This window comes from Polistes canadensis, unplaced genomic scaffold (assembly GCF_001313835.1).
Source record: "Polistes canadensis isolate GaletaPanama2010 unplaced genomic scaffold, ASM131383v1 scaffold_30, whole genome shotgun sequence".
Lineage (NCBI taxonomy): Eukaryota > Metazoa > Arthropoda > Insecta > Hymenoptera > Vespidae > Polistes > Polistes canadensis.
The window spans coordinates 364,693-384,315 of NW_014569577.1; the positions used below are offsets into that span (position 1 = coordinate 364,693).

Consider the following 19,623-nt stretch of genomic DNA (forward strand, 5'->3'; position numbering starts at 1 on the left):
TGTCGCACGCGTCTCACGCCTTGGCAGGGCCGTACACGCCTAGGTGCTTCGCCCTACTCACTCGTTGCGTGGGATACGCAAAAATTTGAATGAGAAATAAGTTTTTGTATAAAATTATAACATGATATATTTTTGGAAAGATCGTAAATGTTCTCACCTCAATGGATTTCGATCGGTTCGATGAAAAAGTTCCTCGCTGGCACAGGATTGCGTTGGTAAGACAGAAATATCTCTCGAACGATAAGCGATGGTATGATGATGACGTAGATCATCGGATTGGTTTCCGCATCGATAATCGTTTCCGGAATTAAGCCGATGACAATTGACGGATGAAGAGGAATATCTGTTAGCCGGTTCGATGTAAATCTCATCGGAAGCTGTGAAGATGGTCCCATCGAAAAGACCCTCGGAAGTGACCATACCATGAACCAAAGAATTTTCGTCATCTGTAAAAAAACACATAGAAATATAAACAAAATATCTCGTAAACGAATCATTTTTCTAATCATTTACGTAAATATTTGTTGTCGATATTAGTGTAGTCTATCCGTAACTGTACATAAATAAATGTTTCAAACGATTTCTTCAATTTTACGCGCTATTTGGTCCTCTTCTGTTTTCTAACTTTTGCATCTCTCGTCGTCTTTATTTTAGCTTTTTCTACGAAACCGTTTGGCATATCATATCCCGCGATTTGCAGAATGTGCGAATATCGAAGAGAGATTCACGGTTATATTCCCTTCGAGTCGTATTGCTTCCTGAAATCGCTTACTTGTTTTATATGCCAGCGTATGCGTTGAAAGGTGAGAAGGAATAACGTTCTTCTGAATTGTACGATCAAAATGATAGAAATGGGGGAGAAAGAAAATATTATCTTGCTAATGTTTTTTAAAGCCGTACCAAATATTCTTCGGATCGATTAAATTCTTTACAACGCGAGATCAAATCATTTTTTTTTATTTATTTATTTTAATGTTCGTCCTATAACGAACTTTCAAAGATTATTTAATAAGCGAACATAATTTCTATTTTCTTACAGATTAATAACGAATCGTTTCTCTTTATCATATTATTGATTTTCGAAGTCATTAATAGTATCGAATTCATTATTTTAACATGGATACTTAATACAATATACATTTTATAACAGTATGAAGTAATTAGTTTATTTTAAGAACATTGTTTAGCAAAATAATTCTTTTCCCCGAGCTTTATGAAGTCACTCGTATATTATTTCACACGTACGTAAATATATATATACGCTTGATAAAAAAACAAAATCTTTTTTCACGCGTTGCATTAAAAGAGGATGCACGCCTCGTCGAATAAAATTGCATTAACTGTCGGCGCGGAAAATATAATATCGTGAATAATGCCGAGAGATATTGAGATAAAAATAGAAAGACAAAGAGATAGATAGAATAAAATGTAAGATATCTTTCCTAGGACGTATTGAGAAGGAAGAAGAGCGAGATAGGAAAAAGAAGAAAGAAGAAGGAAGAGGTAGCTAGACTTTTCCTTTACTCGTAGTCGTTTCTTTACTCGTCTGACGTTTTTCTTCCCACGAACACGTACTACCTTCCTCATTCTGGACAAAGGGAATACGAAAGTAAGTTCGTGCCAGTGCACCGAACTGCTTGTTAATTCACCACCGATAACGTTGCACGTGGACTCCTATATGCGATAACGCGTCTCCAAGTAAGGAAACAAACACGTTTATATTTTTCAACAACAACAAAACCTTATTTTGCACCTTATCATGTAATACTTTTACGAAGCTTTAACTGAACCTATTATTTTTCAAATTAAGGCTAATTATATACATTATTTTATAGGACATAAAATCAATGATTATTATTGCATACAAGAGTAATCGTATAAATAATATAATTTATACTTTTTCTACTTACGATATCATCTTTAGTATTAAAGAATTATAGAGATAATATTATCGTTATTTCAGTTAAAAGGGTTAAACCAAAATCGTCCCTTCGTGTTTTGAAAAGAAAGGAAAAATAAAAAGAATTAAAGCGTCCATTAGGTAAAGAATAAGACAAAGAACAATATCTTTTTATAGGTTTGGAAAGGGATTGCTCCGTAGAGACAGAAGTTCCTCGTTGTAAATCACTCGGTCGATCGACCCCACCAAGGTTTATCCATTTTCTGAGGCCGCAGACGTAGAAAGGATATGGGAGAGCCACTCCTGACATCGTTCCAATCCTGATCTTCCTCTTTCCTTTTCTACCAACCCTCCCTCCCCCACCATCCTTTATCCCTCCATCTCTTACGCGGTCCTACGTCGAAGGCTTCATCCCTTACGAAATTTATGTGTGGAACGACGTAGAAATTTTGAGAAAATTCCCGGGGCGTAGGTCCTACGCCCTCGGGACACGTACCCTTTTTCCATTCCCCGTTCCTTACCCTCGCGAACCTCTTTAGTTACCTTCGCCGACGACCTTCACGATTGATATACAACCGAATTTAACTGGAATGCGAATGAGAATATCCGATAGCTTTTTTTCTACCGTTAAATCGCAACATTTTTTGTTGCAATTATTATTAAGATTATTTTTCTCCTATATAAATAGTAGTCGATTTTATTTGATCAGATCATATTAATTAAATGCAAAATGAAATAAATGTCATTCTATATAATATATATATTATATATAACAAATATTATTTTTATCGCAAGAAAACACACACGATATTATTCGGAATTTGTTATTACGAAAGTCATATTTCTTTGAAATCGTATATGCATACATATATATCGCATTTTCTTTGTATATATGTACATCTTACGAAAAGTGGATATCTGGTTTGTAAAGTGACGGAGAGTGTGGCATATAAGAGAATAACACATCCCTGCAGGCCAGCATTTCACAATTTTCTATATTTTCTCCTTCTTTCTCACCTTTCCATTATTTCTCTTCACACCGACGTCTCTTTTTATTTTCTAGATCGTTCTTTCTATTCTTCTCTCTCTCTCTCTCTGTCTGTCTTTGTTTCTCTCATATGTTACTTTCTTCATTTCATGCGGTTCTTACTATTCGCAAGCGTAAGCTTCTTTGTTTATTTGCGTAAAAGCCACTCTCCAAAGTATGTACACGGATCGAGATTTTTCTTTTCCTTTTTTTTCCCCCTTTCTTTTTTTTTTTTTTTTTATTCTTTAATGTTTCTTTTCTTTCTACCTCGTACACTCGAAAGGATCCGTCTTCTTGCTCGATCTCCATTACTTTTCCATAGTATTCTAAAGTAAAATTAATATCCGAAGAAATCTTATGGGAACGAAACGTTTTCCTTGATTCACATTTTATTTCTTAAAACTGTTTCGAGTCATTTATATTTTATTCGTTGAAATAAAACGAGACAAAATGAAATATTAAATACAGGCCAATTCATAAGTCAATTGACATTAACAATTATTCAACTCTCTCTTTTCATTGATTTATTAATAAATTCTTGTACAATATTGGATTAATACAAAAATAATTACATCCACATGATTAAACGTTTGAAAAATTAAACCTGATTACTTTAATAATACATTTCATTCGACTGGTTTACAAGCCAACCCTTAGAATATTTGATTCGAAGAGTAAACTGCTTTCGTATTAAAAAATAAAATACTTGTGTAAGAAAAATATAAGAAGGAGAAAGAAACCTTGTATCCGTTATCATGGTTCATGGGTCGTGAAGTCAAAAAATGAGCTCTCCGCGTCCTGTTGAAACTTTCTAGAAAGAGAGAGAGAGAGAGAGAGAGAGAGAGAGAGAGAGAGAGAGAAAAAAATTGGGTTTGTGTGTTGGTTCTCGTGAAAAATACTCTCGTAGAAATCTCTTGGTTCGTTCGTGCTTCATTCGTGCTTCGTTCAATACATACATCTTTTTCATGGATCGTTTGGTGAAAATCGGCTTCGTTCATCCGTCGAAAGCACGCGTTCGGAGACGAGAGAGAGAAAGAGAGAGAAAGAGAGAGAGAGAGAGAGAGAGAGAGAGAGAGAAGAGAAGAGAAAGCTTGCAGCTTTACTTGGAACGAAGTAGAGCAATTTTGTATTCCTGGAGATGAAAGATTGATAGACGACGATGGTGTTGGTGCTTGTAGAATAAGATTGAAGTCAAGGTGTAATGATAACATTCGCTGGAGAATATTTATTAGCGGCCAAGAGAAAAATAGAAAAAAAAGGGAGAGAACTTTTGCTTTCCCTTAGAATTTCTTACAAGTTGTTACTTATTCTACAAAAAACGAAGGAAGGAAGGAAGGAAGGAAGGAAGGAAGGAAGGAAGGAAGGAAGGAAGGAAGGAAGGAAGTAAGTAAGTAAGTAAGTAAGTAAGTAAGTAAGTAAGCTTTTAATACGAAGTTTTTCTTACGAACAGGACCAAACGGAAACCACATTTTAATAGCGTTTTAGAAAACTTTAGATTTTCGTCATTTTCTCATCGACAATAGTTACTATTACCGCAAGGACAGCAACGAGTTTAAAGATTATCGTGAAAATGCATTAATCGATTGTCACATTTCTCTTTTCGACGGAAAGGATGAATATGTTTGACAAAAATTGCAATTTGTCGATACGCCATACGCATACGTTTGCCCCTTGTTTCACCGTTGTTGGCGAATTGAATTTTTTGTATTCTCTCTCTTTCTCTCTCTCTCTCTCTCTCTCTCTCTCTGTCTCTTTTGCGCGCTTTTTCAATTCATTCATTTTTCTCCGGAAGTTGTTGCAAATTTTTTTTGACAACGTCCTCTCTTACTATACGCGTACAACGAACGAGGTACCATTAACGTAAATCAATAACGGAATTGAGGTTAATATATTCAACGATGGACAGTCCAACCTAGCTCTCTATCTTTTTCTCTTGCAAGTACACACACATATACATAGGAATACACGTGCACACATTTGTCAGAGGATCAAGAGATGAAAAAGACAAAAATACGTAGTTTGTGCGCAAATGCACGTCACGTGACATGCGCAAAGGGATAAACGACGGGATGGTTTAATTCGTGGAATGATCGGAAACGAAAATCAGTATCATTAATTCGTAAGCCACGCACAGGATACACATTCAGAGGGAGGGGGGAGAGCGAGAGGGAGAGGGAAAGAGAAGATACAAATACGTGCAGGCCTGTTTGTCCCATCTCTATTTAATTCGGCTCGATAAATTACCACAGAGTGCTGCTAATTACCCACTAATAATACGCACAAATTACTGATTTACGTTCTTACGATAAAATTTGATCGTTAAAATAGAGTAGATCGTTCGATCGATAGGAATTCGATAAATTTTTCAATTTTATCTTTGATTTTGAAGGAATTTCATTCTAGCCATATAATTATTCTATAATTATTATTATTAATATAATCATCATCATCATCATCATCATCATCATCATCATCATCATCATCATCATCATCATCGTCATCTTTGAAATTTTTCTATCGTCTTTGGTAAATTCGTTGTCGCCGCGAACACATCAATTAATGTCAAACAGTCAGCGATCATCAATATTTATTATCAGACGAAATACGTTTATGGTACGAAACGTCCTGGCAAACCTCGCTAAGGTAAATACCTGCAAATTCATTCAATTTAATTGCACGCCATCGAATTATCGCTAATTATCCGTTCCCGCGGCAAGGTGGATATCGTGAATTTAGCAAGGTTTTAACGCTCGGGGAAGCGTAACCAGCAGGAAAAAGCGACCACGATCGAAGCAGCGGAACGCATCGTTTACCCATCTCGAGCAACCCACCGATTTCTTTCGCCAAGGGAAACAGGATACAGAGAGAGAGAGAGAGAGAGAGAGAGAGAGAGAGAGAGAGAGAGAGAGAACGCCACCCCACACTTGCATCCTCACCCGCTTTTCTTCGAATATTCCCAAAGCGAGTTCTTTCACTTTCTCCCTATCCATCATGAAGCAACATCCGTGGAGAATAGAAAGCTTCATAATTTCATTGACGTGTAGCCGGTATTTATTTTTAGTAGTCGCATTGGGATCGGGTTTTGCGTTCGATGCTTATGTTAGTTGCATCTATGTGGACGAGAGAGAGAGAGAGAGAGAGAGAGAGAGAGAGAGAGAAAGAAAGAGATATAGAACTACGTATATGTGTATATAGTTATAGATGGATAGATAGATAGATAGATAGATAGATAGATAGATAGATAGATAGATAGATAGATAGAAGGAGGGAGAGAGACCGAGTGCAGTGTATTCTGTCGGGATTGGTGGTTACGAAAATTAATGCTGATGGCAGGAGCGGCCGTTATTTGGCGCCGGTTTAAGCGGTAAAACCTCGCAATCAACGCCGGTGATTGATGCGGATCTCCTCTCTTTCTCTTTATATCTCTTACTCTCTCATTCACTCTTGCATCGTCAGTTACTCTTTGTCCTCCTCTCTATGTATATACTCCGCATATATTTGCGTACATGTGTGTGCCCGTGTGTGTGTGTGTGTGTGTTTGTCTATATATATATATAGACAATATATATATATATATATATATATATATATATATATATATGGGTATTCGTATATTGCTTGCGAGAGCATGGGCCATTCTTTTCAATCATTACCGTGGTTTCGACACGCAGCCGATTGGCTCGATACAAACATTTAGTGGCGTATCGCTTTGAAAAATTGCCGACGACACCGTTGGGATTAAGCGACGAATACAAAAAAGGGCTTTCCATTTTGTCGTTCCGCACCCTCTCGTCCAAAGTGAGTTGACTCTCTCTCTCTCCCTCTCTCTCTCTCTCTCTTTCTCTCTCTCTCTCTCTCTTCTACGTACCATCCGTTTTACGATTTAATCTTGATGGGGAGTGCAGCACTGCTCTCGTAATCGACGTTCCCGTTCAACTTCAATTGCGAGTTACGAGAACACGATCGGTCATTTGACTGCGACGAATCTGCAATTTTATTTTCCTTTTTTCTTTCTTTTTTTTTTTTTTGTTTGTTTGTTGTTGTTATGCATTCAAGTGGGGAAACGTGTTCCGAGAGGGAACCCACGTATAGATATTTTTATTCGAGCCTAATCGAATCGAACGACCGACGAAAATCACTATCGAAGAGATATTGTATGATTCATTGTTATAAAACGTATATTTTGATTTGTACGGTCAGGTAATATTTTTATTCCGAAACTCGTCATTTTTAGTTTGTGTATTTTTCTTTTTTTTTTTTTTTTCCATCTCTCTTTCCCTTTTTCCGCGTTCTTTTTTTTCATTTTTTTTTTTTCATTTTATTGGACATTTCGTAGATTGCAGCGTACGTTCGATTGAACGATTGAACTCGGTTTTCAATCGGAAAGCTACTTGAAAGTGTGGCAAACGCATTGGCTTAATAATAAAAATTGTGCAAGAACAAATGTTGGACAAATCAAAAGGAATGAAATAAAAATAAAGAAAGAAATACTCTCGCGGAGTTAGTTCGTGTAACAATTTCGTTCGTATTGTTATTGTTATCAAATCGACCATTATTGGAATTATTCGACTCGAAGTCTCTCTCTCTCTCTCTCTTTCTCTTTAACGAACATCTCGCGACTGCAAGAAACAATAGGGGTGGTAAGAGAATCGCGAATGAGCGTGGAATTTCGCGGGCTTGTAATTGGCCAATCCTCTCTCTCTCTCTCTTTTCCTCTCAGGGTCTCTGTTTCTCTTCTCATTGGATTCTATCAAGCCAATCGCAAATTGGAGCAGATATAGGCTCGTTACGTCGTGAATTAGCGGTCGGTAGTGCATCGTACTGCATTGTGGCTCGAAGATATCTGGCATACAATGGCGTTCCCTTCAATTCCATTCTCTCCCAACCAACGTTTCTCCACCCTCGTCATCATCCCTCGCACTCTCACCCTTCGCACGCGTTCCTCTTCATTGGCGCGATGTATTTCAAGGAGCTCATTACGGAAATCATTAGTATCATCTCTTACAGTAACGTTGGAAAGCCCTTCTTCTATCTAAGCCCTCTTTTAGACTACTCCACGTCCTTTCCGATCGATAAGAGCTCATTATTCTTCCGAGGTTGACAAAGGTTTTCAAACTTTTATAACATTTTTACCAATCACCCCCCATATACACCGACACGCAACCATAAAGCGGCTCCTTTTATGCCGCGTGCTACACGCCTTTTTTCTTTTTTTTTTTTTTAAATACGAAAGATAATTACGCAGCCGTTGATGATCGATTGTTCGAGAGAACAAATTTCGATAATTATTCGTGTTCGAATATTCTCTGCGCCGTATCTATTAGGTTTTTTTTTCCCTCCCCCATTATTTATTGATATATCACAATAACGAATTTTTATTCTATTCTTATTGGTCTCGAAATTCGTTATCCTTTGAAATTTATTCGTTTTTCGAAAGCTGCTATCGAGATAAAAGAGGAGATTAGATTTCTGCCGGAAGGCCTTTCTTTTTTTTTTTTTTTCATATACGCGCGTGTATATATCGATCGAATTCGCGTAATGGTATTGACTACGACGTGTGAAATCGATTTTAATTCGACGAATGACGGCGACGGTAACAAATTGACAGCTAGTCGAATAAATATCGGATTTTTGTTTTTACTGGTAGGACGGGCATATGCAATGAAAAGAGGTGAGAAGAGTGCGCAAGGTGGGAGTGGTAGAAGGAGGGCGGGGGGGGGGTTCCCGTGGAAAAGAAGCGAAATGTGGATTCGATGCAGTGCGAAAAACACTTGGAGAGAGAGAGAGAGAGAGAGAGAGAGAGAGAGAGAGAGTAGACGATCGAACACGGGAATGGAAAATGGATCCTAACGAGATCCCGGAGGAAATCTCGGAAGCGAAATAACGACACTGTCATCGGCTCGTGTTTTCAACGCCTAACCACTCACCCACTCTTCTCTTCTACCCCATCCCCTGCTTTATACTCTTCGACGAATCGAAAACTTTTTAAGAGAGAATCTCCGGAGAGAGAAATGCGAATCTCTCCCACTCGCTTTCTTTAGATGTTATCCAATTTCGTTTATTTTTCTATCGCTTGTTGAAAGTCGACTTCTCTCTTATCTCGTGGAAAAGAAAATGAATAATAATTCTCGATACTTTTCATCGTGGTCGGTTGAAAAAAAAAAAAAAAAAAAAAGAAAAAAAAAAGAGAAAACGAAAGTCATTTGCGTGCACCCTTCGAAAGCCATTACCGTATTTTTTACCTGTCATATTAACGAACAATATAATCTTTCCTTTTATCTTGTTCAATATGTCAGGTAGAGAATAATATATTTTTCGAAGAATTTTCAATGATAGAGGATAAACTCGTAATTCGCGTGTCTCGTACACACGAATCACGTCTTTCTCGAGGGACGTCGGTGATCTTGTGCGTCAGTCTCTCGTCATTATACTTACGTACCTGAAAGGGTGACTGACTGAGTGAATGAGCGAGGGAGTGAAATAGATAGAAAGAGTAGGAGAGAGATGTATAGAAGAAGCATCGCACACGGTCGACGCGTCCCTTTTCACCGTGTAGAGAGAACATTTCACGAGGCACTTTGAAATCTCTCGAAGGGGAAGGCAATGTTTGCTCTTTCATGTTGCACGTCAAACTTCTTATCGTTAGGAGCCTTGAATAACGTCAGTAAAGTTACCTAGCCAAGAGAGAGAGAGAGAGAGAGAGAGAGAGGGAGAAAGAGAGCGAGAGAGAGACTCCAAGTTATTGTTTTCCCCATCTTCGTTTTGTGGCCTGCTAAGGGAAACTTCGGAAAACTTAATTACCAACGTGTTACCCGTCGTGAAACTTTAATCAGGTCTTATATTACTAATGATAATTACAATACGGGGAGATCCTGTGACTCTTTTTTCCTTATTTCTTTTTTTCTTTTTTCTTTTTTTCTTTTCTTTCCTTTTTTATCTCACCGTCTTCCTAATTCTTTTTCGCGTTTTATTTATATATATAACTCGTACGTGTCTTATGTTAGATTCGTACGAAGTTCATCGTATTTGTAAGAATTAAGGCGGATGAAATGAAAGAAAAATAAGAAAATATCGCGTTGAAATCGTTTTGGAAGACATTATCTCTAGAATTTCTTGCGAAATCGTTTAAAGCTCCGGTAGAACGGTAAACGAGTATTAAGAAAAAAAGTGTCCTATTCTCTGGATGCATTCTAGCCAGCGAAAGCAAAGTTTTCTCGATAACGGCAGCTGGAATCGATACAGAAGAAAATAGTTTGGACGATCTATCTATAAAGAAAGAGGAAAAGAGAGTTCTTCTTCTTCTTCTTCTTCTTCTTTCTTTCTTTCTTTCTTTCTTTCTTTTCTTCATCTCCCTCATCTTCCTTTTTCTCTTCTCGCAGATTCTTCGGTGGAAGCACGGATTAAACTCGTTTTACATTGTGGGCGATGTAATACATACGAAACTCGATGGCTTCTCGGAGAAAAGTTGGTAGAAGATCACGTAACAGAGAGAGAGAGAGTGAGAGAGTGAGAGTGAGAGGGAGAGAGAGAGAGAGAGAGAGAGAGGGAAAAACTCGAACCTTTTTCGCGGATCACGTTCGCGACTTACTGCTTTCTAGGGGGATCTTATCGAGCAAGACGAGGCCGAGTTAACAACCCCAAAGGAAAGGGACGTTCCTTTCATCTCTCTTTTCATCGGGTACCTTCGTGTGTACCGAGTTATCATTAATTTCCGAACAGTCTCCTGAAAGGATATCTCTGATAAAGTTTACATTTTTTGCACCATCATTTCTCTATCAGATTTTTTAATTTTTCATAACTTTTTTCCCCCTTTTTCTTTTTTTTTTTTTTTTTCTACTTAACGCGTGTCAGTCGGATGATTACGATAGTATTCTATATATTTCAATTTTTTGTGTGTATAGAAAAATGTAAATATATTATTTCAACAATTAATTTACGTGTATTATCATTTAGAGGAATAATTCATGTCGATACGAATTATTTACGTCGATATCGCATATTTTAGGGATCACAATTGTATTTCCATTAAAAACGCATCTACATTTTTTGCAACAAAAATAAAGAAGAAAGAAAGAAAGAAATAAAAAAAAAAAAACAAAAAAGGAAAAGCTATTCGACACAACGAGAGAAGAAAAATTGAAAAGTATTGAAAGGTTAAAGCATTTCGTACAAACGAATACGCAGCGACAGGAAAAATATTTTGGTAAAGCCGGTCAAGTTGTCGAGCCGCTATTATCCTCGTAACTGGCATCGGGTAAGCCCGTAGCAGTTTTAAAATCCGAGCTCTGCGATACGCGTACATAGTCACCAACATTGCTATCACCATCAGTATACTATCACTACACAACCACCAAAGCTTCCGCACCTATGCAATGTGTGCCATCCACTTCCTGTGCGCGAGGCTTATAAAACCGTAGTGGTGCTATACCATATGTTTCTCCATTGAAACGGGAATGTTTACTTTTCAAATGGATTCTCCTGTATGCATTATACACGCAACAAAGTACCTTCCTGTATCGAAGGCACGTAGAAGAAGAGTAAAATTCTTCTCCTCTTCTTTTTCCTATTTGTCTGATTCCTTTTTCGAACTCAATGTGTCTGCAATTCCTATGCCAATCTTTTTTCTTATATTCTTTTGTATCGAATTAAACATAGAAGATGTAAAAAAGAAAAAAAGAAAGGGACAGAGAGATCGAAGAGTAAAGAAAACATTTATTTTCTTTTTATTTTTTTTCTTCTTTTATTTGGTTTGCAGTTAAATATCATTTGTTTCTTTTCTATTCTTTATTCGCGTTGAGAACAAATCTCGCAATCCTTTTTCAACTTGCGTTAGCATAACATGTAGCTTCTCATTTAATCGGAAATAGAATGACAGTTTATCCTAGAACCGACTGCATTTATGACATCGTCTTAACATCGGTAGTTGGATTCTACTGAACATCGGAAAAAGGATCATGGGGCTTATTTAAAGTAACAATGTAAACTTAAATATAAAGAGATTCGAAGAACATAAACTCTCGAGAGAATCAATGTGTTTATGCAGATGAATTCATTTAAAGGAAGAACCAGAGAACACGAGTTGTTTCACAAAAATGCGAGACTCATTAAAACTTGTTGCAGAGGTTTTAAATATTCTTGTATACTTTCGAATATCGTCATGTAAAAGAAAAAATTGTATGCAATGATGTACGAGTATATTGTTCAGTTTAATTGATCTTTTTTTCGTGTCTTGATTTACAGGTATTATTCGATTTGCAAGTAGTAAACAATAATTGAAATATATGTACAATGCCTTCATTGTAAAACTTGCCACGGTTAATAACTCTTGATTTAAAGTAATTTTGATTTAAAGAGAAAACACGTTAATTTAGATATCGAGGGGAAAGTTTAAAACCAATATTGATAAAATTTGAAGTTGAACTTCTTCCGCCCCAGTTAGCGCTACTTAAGAATTTCAAATGGCACCCCCCCCCCTATATCTCGTAATACATCATTTTAAAGGCAATAAAAATTTGCCTTTAACTAAGTTTACAAAAAATTATATAGGGTTTTCTCGTTTACGCGATATAATATAACCACAAGCTATATATAAGATAAATAGTAAAAATCATTTATTTTGGGTGCCATTAAATTTCAATAAAACTCACTTTGCCGAGAGTGTTTGAAATGCAAATTCTTCGGGATCGAAAAACAAATTTAAATTAACCTTACGCCCCTGGAATTTACTTATAAATTGTTCTTTTTTTTTGTTTGTTTTTTTTTATTTTTTTTTTTTTTTTCTAATTTTAACGAGAAACGTAAGAGTTTTAGTTAAGAAGAATATTTTCTCTATTAATCCGACGATAATTAGAGCTTCGATGAAAAAGGGTTTTCCCGATCCAACAACATTCGTGTCTTTTCGGGTCTTTAGGCGCTTTTAATCACCATCAGTCTGATTCAAGAGATTTAATTAAACCGTTACCGATGCGTTTACTTCTCTTCCTATTCTCTTGGAAGCTTTGCCTTACGAGAGATAATTCCATCCCTCACGGAAAGGAGAACTTTTTCGTCCGAGTGAGAGAGAAAGAGTATTATTATCCTCGAGAAGCGGCCGTAGGATTATCCGAAAGAATCCTTCCGTTCACGACCTTGACGTAGCTTCCAGGCAGCAGCGCAGTTTCTTTCTCGACTCTCTGCTTTTTCTACTTGTTCGTAATTTTCTCTCTCTCTCTCTCTCTCTCTCTCTCTCTCTCTCTTTCTCTCTCTCCCTTCTTATCTATCTATCTCCCTTTGATAGAAAGTTAGAGAGAAAGAGATACAGAGTTTGGATTCTTTTTTCGTTGATGGAAGGTACGGGCGAGCATACGCTCGACCTGTGATTCGTTTCTACACCGACTCTTGGGAAAGCAAACACTCGGTGGTCGCAGATTCCTAACGAGATCCGACAAGAGACTCGATGAGATCTTACGTCCCACGCGAACATTTTCCATCCTTTTTCTTTATCCATTCAGAAACATCCTGTTCGTTCTCTGCCACGACCGTTCATCCTTATCCTCCTTTCGATTCATTTATTGTCTCTTTCTTCTTTCTCCTCCTCCTCCTCCTTTCTTTATCCTCAGCCTTTTGTCTCGATTTCAAACTTCAATATTTCATCTTCTCTTCTTCTTCCACTATCATCTTTCTTTTGATTCGTCCTCGTTCGGCCTCATTGTTTTCGTCCACTTTTAATATACGCCTAGAAAAGATCCTGATTACTTCCAACTTGCATCTTAGCTCTCGCATTTGTGTCTCGTTTCTTAAGAATCCTTGAACGAACATTTTATTTTATATATATTCTTCTTTTTTTTTTTTCCTTTTTTCATTATACGATTCTGAACATCTTCCTTCTCCTAGCTCTTTCTTTATCTCTATCGAATGAACGAACGAGAAGCTTCCAAGACGATCCGTCATCGTGAAAAACGGAGGAAAAGGCTAAGGAGTAGCCTCTAAAAGGGGAGAACGCATGTTCGGTAGCAAGTACGGTTCGTTAAGGGCGGAACCCATCTTCTTCCTTCTCTTGTCTGTTTCTCCCTCCTTCTCTTATACACACACACACACATACACACATACACGCACATATTCTCTCTCTCTCTCTACTCTAGTTTGGCCAAGCTGAGGAGAAAGTTTGGAACTTTCAGGGAAAACTTTGGCGTGGTGTGGTTCGAAAGAGAAAAAAAGAAAAAGTAAAAGGGGAGGAAGAGACATAGTGGCTAGAAGAGGGGGCGGGAGGGGGGGGGAGGTTAAGTGTGGAATTTAATGCTACGAAGAAGAGGAAGTAGGGGAGGATGTTGTCGGAAATGCAAGCGTACCAACGATTGCCGATTGCTCTCTCTCTCTCTCTCTCTCTTTCTCTTTCGGTTATATTCTCTTTCTTATCTGATTGTTTTTTTTTGTCTTCTATTTCTTTTACACTCCCATTCTCTCTCTCTCTCTCTCTCTCTCTCTCTCTCTCTCTCGCTTTTCCTTTTTCTTATTCTTTCTATTTCTCAATTTCCACGTCGGCCGAGCAAAAGGAACATTCTCGTTGGAAGTTTAAAGTAAACGTTACTACTCGGCTCCGTTTACCCTTGCCATTTGCATATGATCAGAAAGAGAGAAAACGGGCTATCTCGTCCTCCCGTACTTTAACCATTTTAATACCCGCCGTAAAAGCGAGAAGAGGAGGTAAAGGAGGAGGGGTGGTCGAGATGGAGAACACTCGGTGCGAATTTTCAACGATAAAATTAAGCTCTCGATATATATGTATATATATATATATATATATATATATATATATATATACATTCATCTACACAGGATGTTTTACATAACTCGAACATTTGAAAAATTTGTCTACATATAAGTAATAAAATTAGAACAGACAGAGAGACACACAATAGGATGTTCGAATCATAAATATCTTTCTCCATCTCTTACCTCGTTTTATCGTTTATGCAAAGAACGATACGACGTGTCGTGATTCGTTTTTCAGTTTCTTTTTTTATCCATATCCTAAAATCTTGTTCTCAGTCTCTACGGAATACTACCACGAGTAGCAAAGAATTTGGTGGATATTCAAGAACTAGGAAACCGGCTTAAAAAATCTATAGCGGATTTGCCCGTTGGAACGTTAATCCTTAAATCTTAATGTTGTTTTTTTCTTTGTTACTTTTTAAAGTTTCCCTATCTTCTTTATCGACTGTAATCCGAAGAGAAACCTTTTAGTATCCAACGGAAGGAGAACGGAGGATCCATTCGAAATGTAATTAATTATTACGAAAGCTAGTCTTTCTAATCCGCATTATTGAACGTTAGATAGTTATACATATATATATACATATATATATACCATATATATATATACATATATATATACCATATATATATACCTACTCGTATACCAATTCTCTTGAAATTCTTTCGTTTGTACGCAAAAATATTTATAGATATACTTTAAACGATTGATCGCGTTAAATTAAATTTAATTGGAATGTAAACTGATCAAGATTTTCTTTTTGTTTTTTTTTTCAAAAAGATGAACCTTCTTCGACGTACTCGTAGACGCTTGAAAAAAGACTGGAAGAGATGATAGAGTAGAAGCGAAGGGAGAAGGAAAAGGACGTTTCGTGGTTCTAGTTGGTGGGTTTATTAATTAAGGGTAAGTACACGACTTTCGACCCCAATATAGCTTGCTTCAGGCTGTGTGGTTGTCTTACTGTGAGAATCTTCAAAGAGAAAGAGAAAGAGAGAGGAGATGAGGGAGAGGGAGAGGGAGATTAGGTACCCCTATAACATGCATTCACTATACTATATATTCCTAGCAGCAACGTTACAAAATACCAAATAATTTTTCTTTCATAATTTAACGTAGAAAAAATATTGTCTTCCTACATAACGGATACACGTTAGCCTAGTTACGCTACGCGGTTAAGAATGCTCTTTGTTAGCTCGCATTAGCGACTACCATAAAATCAGCTTTTCTTGGGATAAAGAGAAAAGTATATAGCGAGAGATATTTTGCATGGATACCATCGTTGAGTTTCAAGGGATTTTCACGAGAATCTATTGTGTATATTTTGGTCTTGCGCAATACTTTTGCATATAGAGAAAATAGATAAGTGCTTGGTGACTGAAATCAGATCTCTACTTTATTTGTAATGTTTCTTTCTTTATTTTTCTCTAAACAAATTTTTCGTTTGATATTAGAAACACAACACAACGTAGAAAAATCTCTTTGAATTCTTTTAAATAGTTTCGATAATCCACAGGGAGTTCGTTCCAAAATATCTTAGTTAACCTTTAAAATTCGTCAATTTTCTTTTTCTTTTTTTTCATTCCGTTCATCCGTCGGTTGGTACGTTCGTTCGTTCATTTGTTCGTTCGTTCGTTCGTTCGTTCGTTGGAAAAGTTAATTATACCTCAAAGCTCGAAAATCCACAGCCTCCTGTAACGAGGTTAATTTGGCCGAGTAAAACGGAAAGTTTTACTCTCTTTGTCGTGCCCAGACGTACGGAGACTGAACTCTTATTCCTCTCAAGCTACTCTAATACTAGGACTGGTACTCTACTACTAGTAGAGTACATACCACTATGACAATCATCATCGGCTGGCAAACTTCAATTTTATTTTTCTCACGACATTACATAAATGCATATATAAATATACATATATATACATAAATAAATTCATTAACGCGTCACATATATATAAGTAGTTCCGATAGAATGGTGAGAAACCAAGGATGTAAGGTACCAACTCGTTCCCGTTTCGAGTGGCCTTTTTACACCTTGTTCTCTCACGGCGAAACGAGCGTTCGTGCCCTGGCTTTAATTATAAAGTATCCGGGGGGTTGTTGGCGCTCTAGTGTGTACGAGCCTTTGATCATTTTCCACCCTTACTTTTCCTCTCTTTTTCTTTTTTTTTCGAGTCATATTATGACGACGACGACGTCGGCGGCGGCGGCGAGGACGATTTTCCCTTAATACCATCGCTAGTATTTTCTTCTCAACATTTTTCATTTCTTTTCAACGTCAAGCGAACGCTTCCGGCTTTCATAAATCCTGCAAGCGTAATTAAGAGATTCAAATGAATTCTAAACGTACTTTACGCATGGCCAACGTGTACACATACGTTGCCAACCCGATCGTTTAACGCATTATCAGCTTCTATCTATCTCTCTCTCTTTCACGTATTTCTGGATAATCGCTAGCTCGTTTCGTAATTTCACGATATTGAATCATTTTACCGGATAGAAAGGACCAACCATAGTAGTTGAGTTGGTCGTTCGACTGATCCATAGGAATATTACGATAGAAATGTTCGAGAGAATAAAAACCCCGATCCAATCTTTGGATTTTCTCTATGCTCCCGATATTTTTCATATTAAACGCTGAAAACTGATTTCTTTTCTTTTCTTTTTTTCTTTTTTTTTTAGGTTTGATCACAACTAGGACAAAGAGACGCGCATATTTCCTTGCGATTAAATCATCCTCGTTAAGGTAGAATTAGCCTTTCCGTAATGGCACGAATTTATGTTCTCAAACGATGAATTTCCAGTAGAAAAATATTCTGTGATAGATGAACGTGTGTGTGTGTGTGTGTGTGTGTGTATTTCGTTTTTTTTCTTTTTTTTTTTAAATAAAGTTCATCGTTTGAACAACGAGTGAATAGATAAATGGGACAGTGGAGAGGATGGATATATTGCTGTAGAATGTTGGAAAGTGGAATTATTTTTTTTTCCCTCTCTTTGTCACACTCACACACGCATGCACGCACGCACACACACACTCTCTCTCTCTCTCTCTTGCAGTGGATTTTTACGAGAGGTCTCGAATATGCTCGAGGCGAAGACGGAAGCACGTCTTACGCGTGCACCGGCATGCACGCATGCATGAATATTCATAGGGATACAGAGGCAAAGGGTCATTACGAAAAGTCCTGCCACGGAAAATGTTTTAGAAGTCGCCTACGTACGCTCTTTTTTTCTACTACTCATCTCCTAGTATTTTTTTTTCTCCTCTCTTTTCTTTTCTTTTCTTTTCTTTTTTCCTTTTTTTTCGACTAACCTAGGTATTCGCCTACCGCTGCGTTTTTTTTCGCAAGCGAAGCTTTCGCGAGAGAACCTTTTCAATTTTCGTTCCTCGTGCATATACTAACTATGTACGTGCATTTTAATGACGGAGATTGTTACCCACTACAATGGTGGCAACGCTGACGACGACGACGACGAGCCTCGTGGTTGTCTTCTTCTCTTCCTTTTTCTTTTCTTTTTTTTTTTTGTCAGCGAGCATTAACCCTTGACCCCGAGCACTTAGCTAGTAAGAAGGAAGATAGCTCGATGGTAATTTTTTGTTGCTTCTTCTGTCCCTTTTAAAATTTATCGAAAATAAAGAAAAATCTAACTTTAAAAGGTGATTTCGATTTTTCCTCTTTTTTGTTCTTTTTTTTTTTTATATATATATATATATACGCTTTATGTAGCATTGTTTGATCATTTTCTGTTTTGTTTTTAAAGAGATTCTATGTTCTTTTTTCGGAAATTCGATTAGATGAAAATAGAAGTAGGTAGAGTAACGTTAGAAAGTTGGAATGAATCGTCATTGTCACCGAGATATCTCTGATCTTTCTTTCGTAGCAAGCAAGCAAGCAAGCAAGCAAGCAAGCAAACGAGGAAGGAAAAAAGGGCAGCTTTGGATAGTAGTGTGAGAGTAGTAAAGAGAGAAGAGATTCGAGAAGAGTATGTTTGCATGTCTCTAGTGTGCTGGTTTTTCGTCGTCGTTTCGAGAAGCCACTCTCGTTGTCCGTGTCTAATCATCGAACTCGCTTTCTCGTTACAAAGACTAACCTCTTTTTTCTTTTGTTTTTTTTTTCATCTTCTCCTTGTAGTAAAACCCTTAGCAAGCGGCATATAAAAGGAAGAAGGAACATTGGCCATCGTCGGTCGACGACCGAGAATCTTAAAGAGAGAGAGAAAAAAAAAAGAAATAAAAAAAGAGGGTCGAGGGCGCGGGTGCGGATGGGGGCAAATCCCTCTTTAGTTAAAATGCGTGGTACGACGGAGGAGAACCCTTCCTCTCTCGAACGGTTAACGTGCATGCTCGGCTGACCACACTAGACGGCGATAGTAATCCATAGGATCGGCTTCCAGTCGCGTGCCGGAAATTACAATTCGCGTTGGATTCCAGTCTCGGAAAGGTCTCTTAGGAAAGGTCTCTACGCGTTGTACCTACTACGTGTATTATTCGATAACCAGACCAACTTAACTTTTACCAATGATAAAGCATACTCACACGCGAATCAAAAGGTATATATATATATTGTAGTAAGTCTTTTTGACTTAAAGTATTTCTCCATTGAATTACATTTTATAAAGTTGAATCGATTTATTTCAATGGATATTGTCATTTACACTCAATTTATTATTCATTCATTTAATCATACGCCCCGAGGTTTAGCGACACTTCATATATGTATATATATATTATATATTGTTGTGTTGTCGATAAGACAATTTTTTCAACTCCGGTAGTAGTAGTAGTAGTAGACTATATCGATTTACACTTTTGTATAATTAATTATCGTAAGAGGCTTTAAATATATAGATTTTTTTCTCTCTTGTTAATGGTTTCAGAGGTAGTATCGTTAATAAACTATGAAGGTATGTTTTTTTTTTTCTCTTCCAGGCACGAAACTCTACTAC

At 37.2% G+C, this 19,623-nt stretch overlaps 1 protein-coding gene across 2 annotated transcripts in view; it reads right to left on the reverse strand.

Annotated features, from left to right (window-relative positions):
- Positions 1-19,623, reverse strand: part of LOC106784078 (disintegrin and metalloproteinase domain-containing protein 10-like) — a 129,281-nt gene that overhangs the window by 35,202 nt on the left and 74,456 nt on the right. For both annotated transcript variants that reach the window (XM_014743197.1, XM_014743198.1), the window contains one exon: positions 158-446. In XM_014743197.1, coding sequence (XP_014598683.1) covers positions 158-446 — 289 coding nt within the window. The remainder of the gene's footprint in view (positions 1-157; positions 447-19,623) is intronic.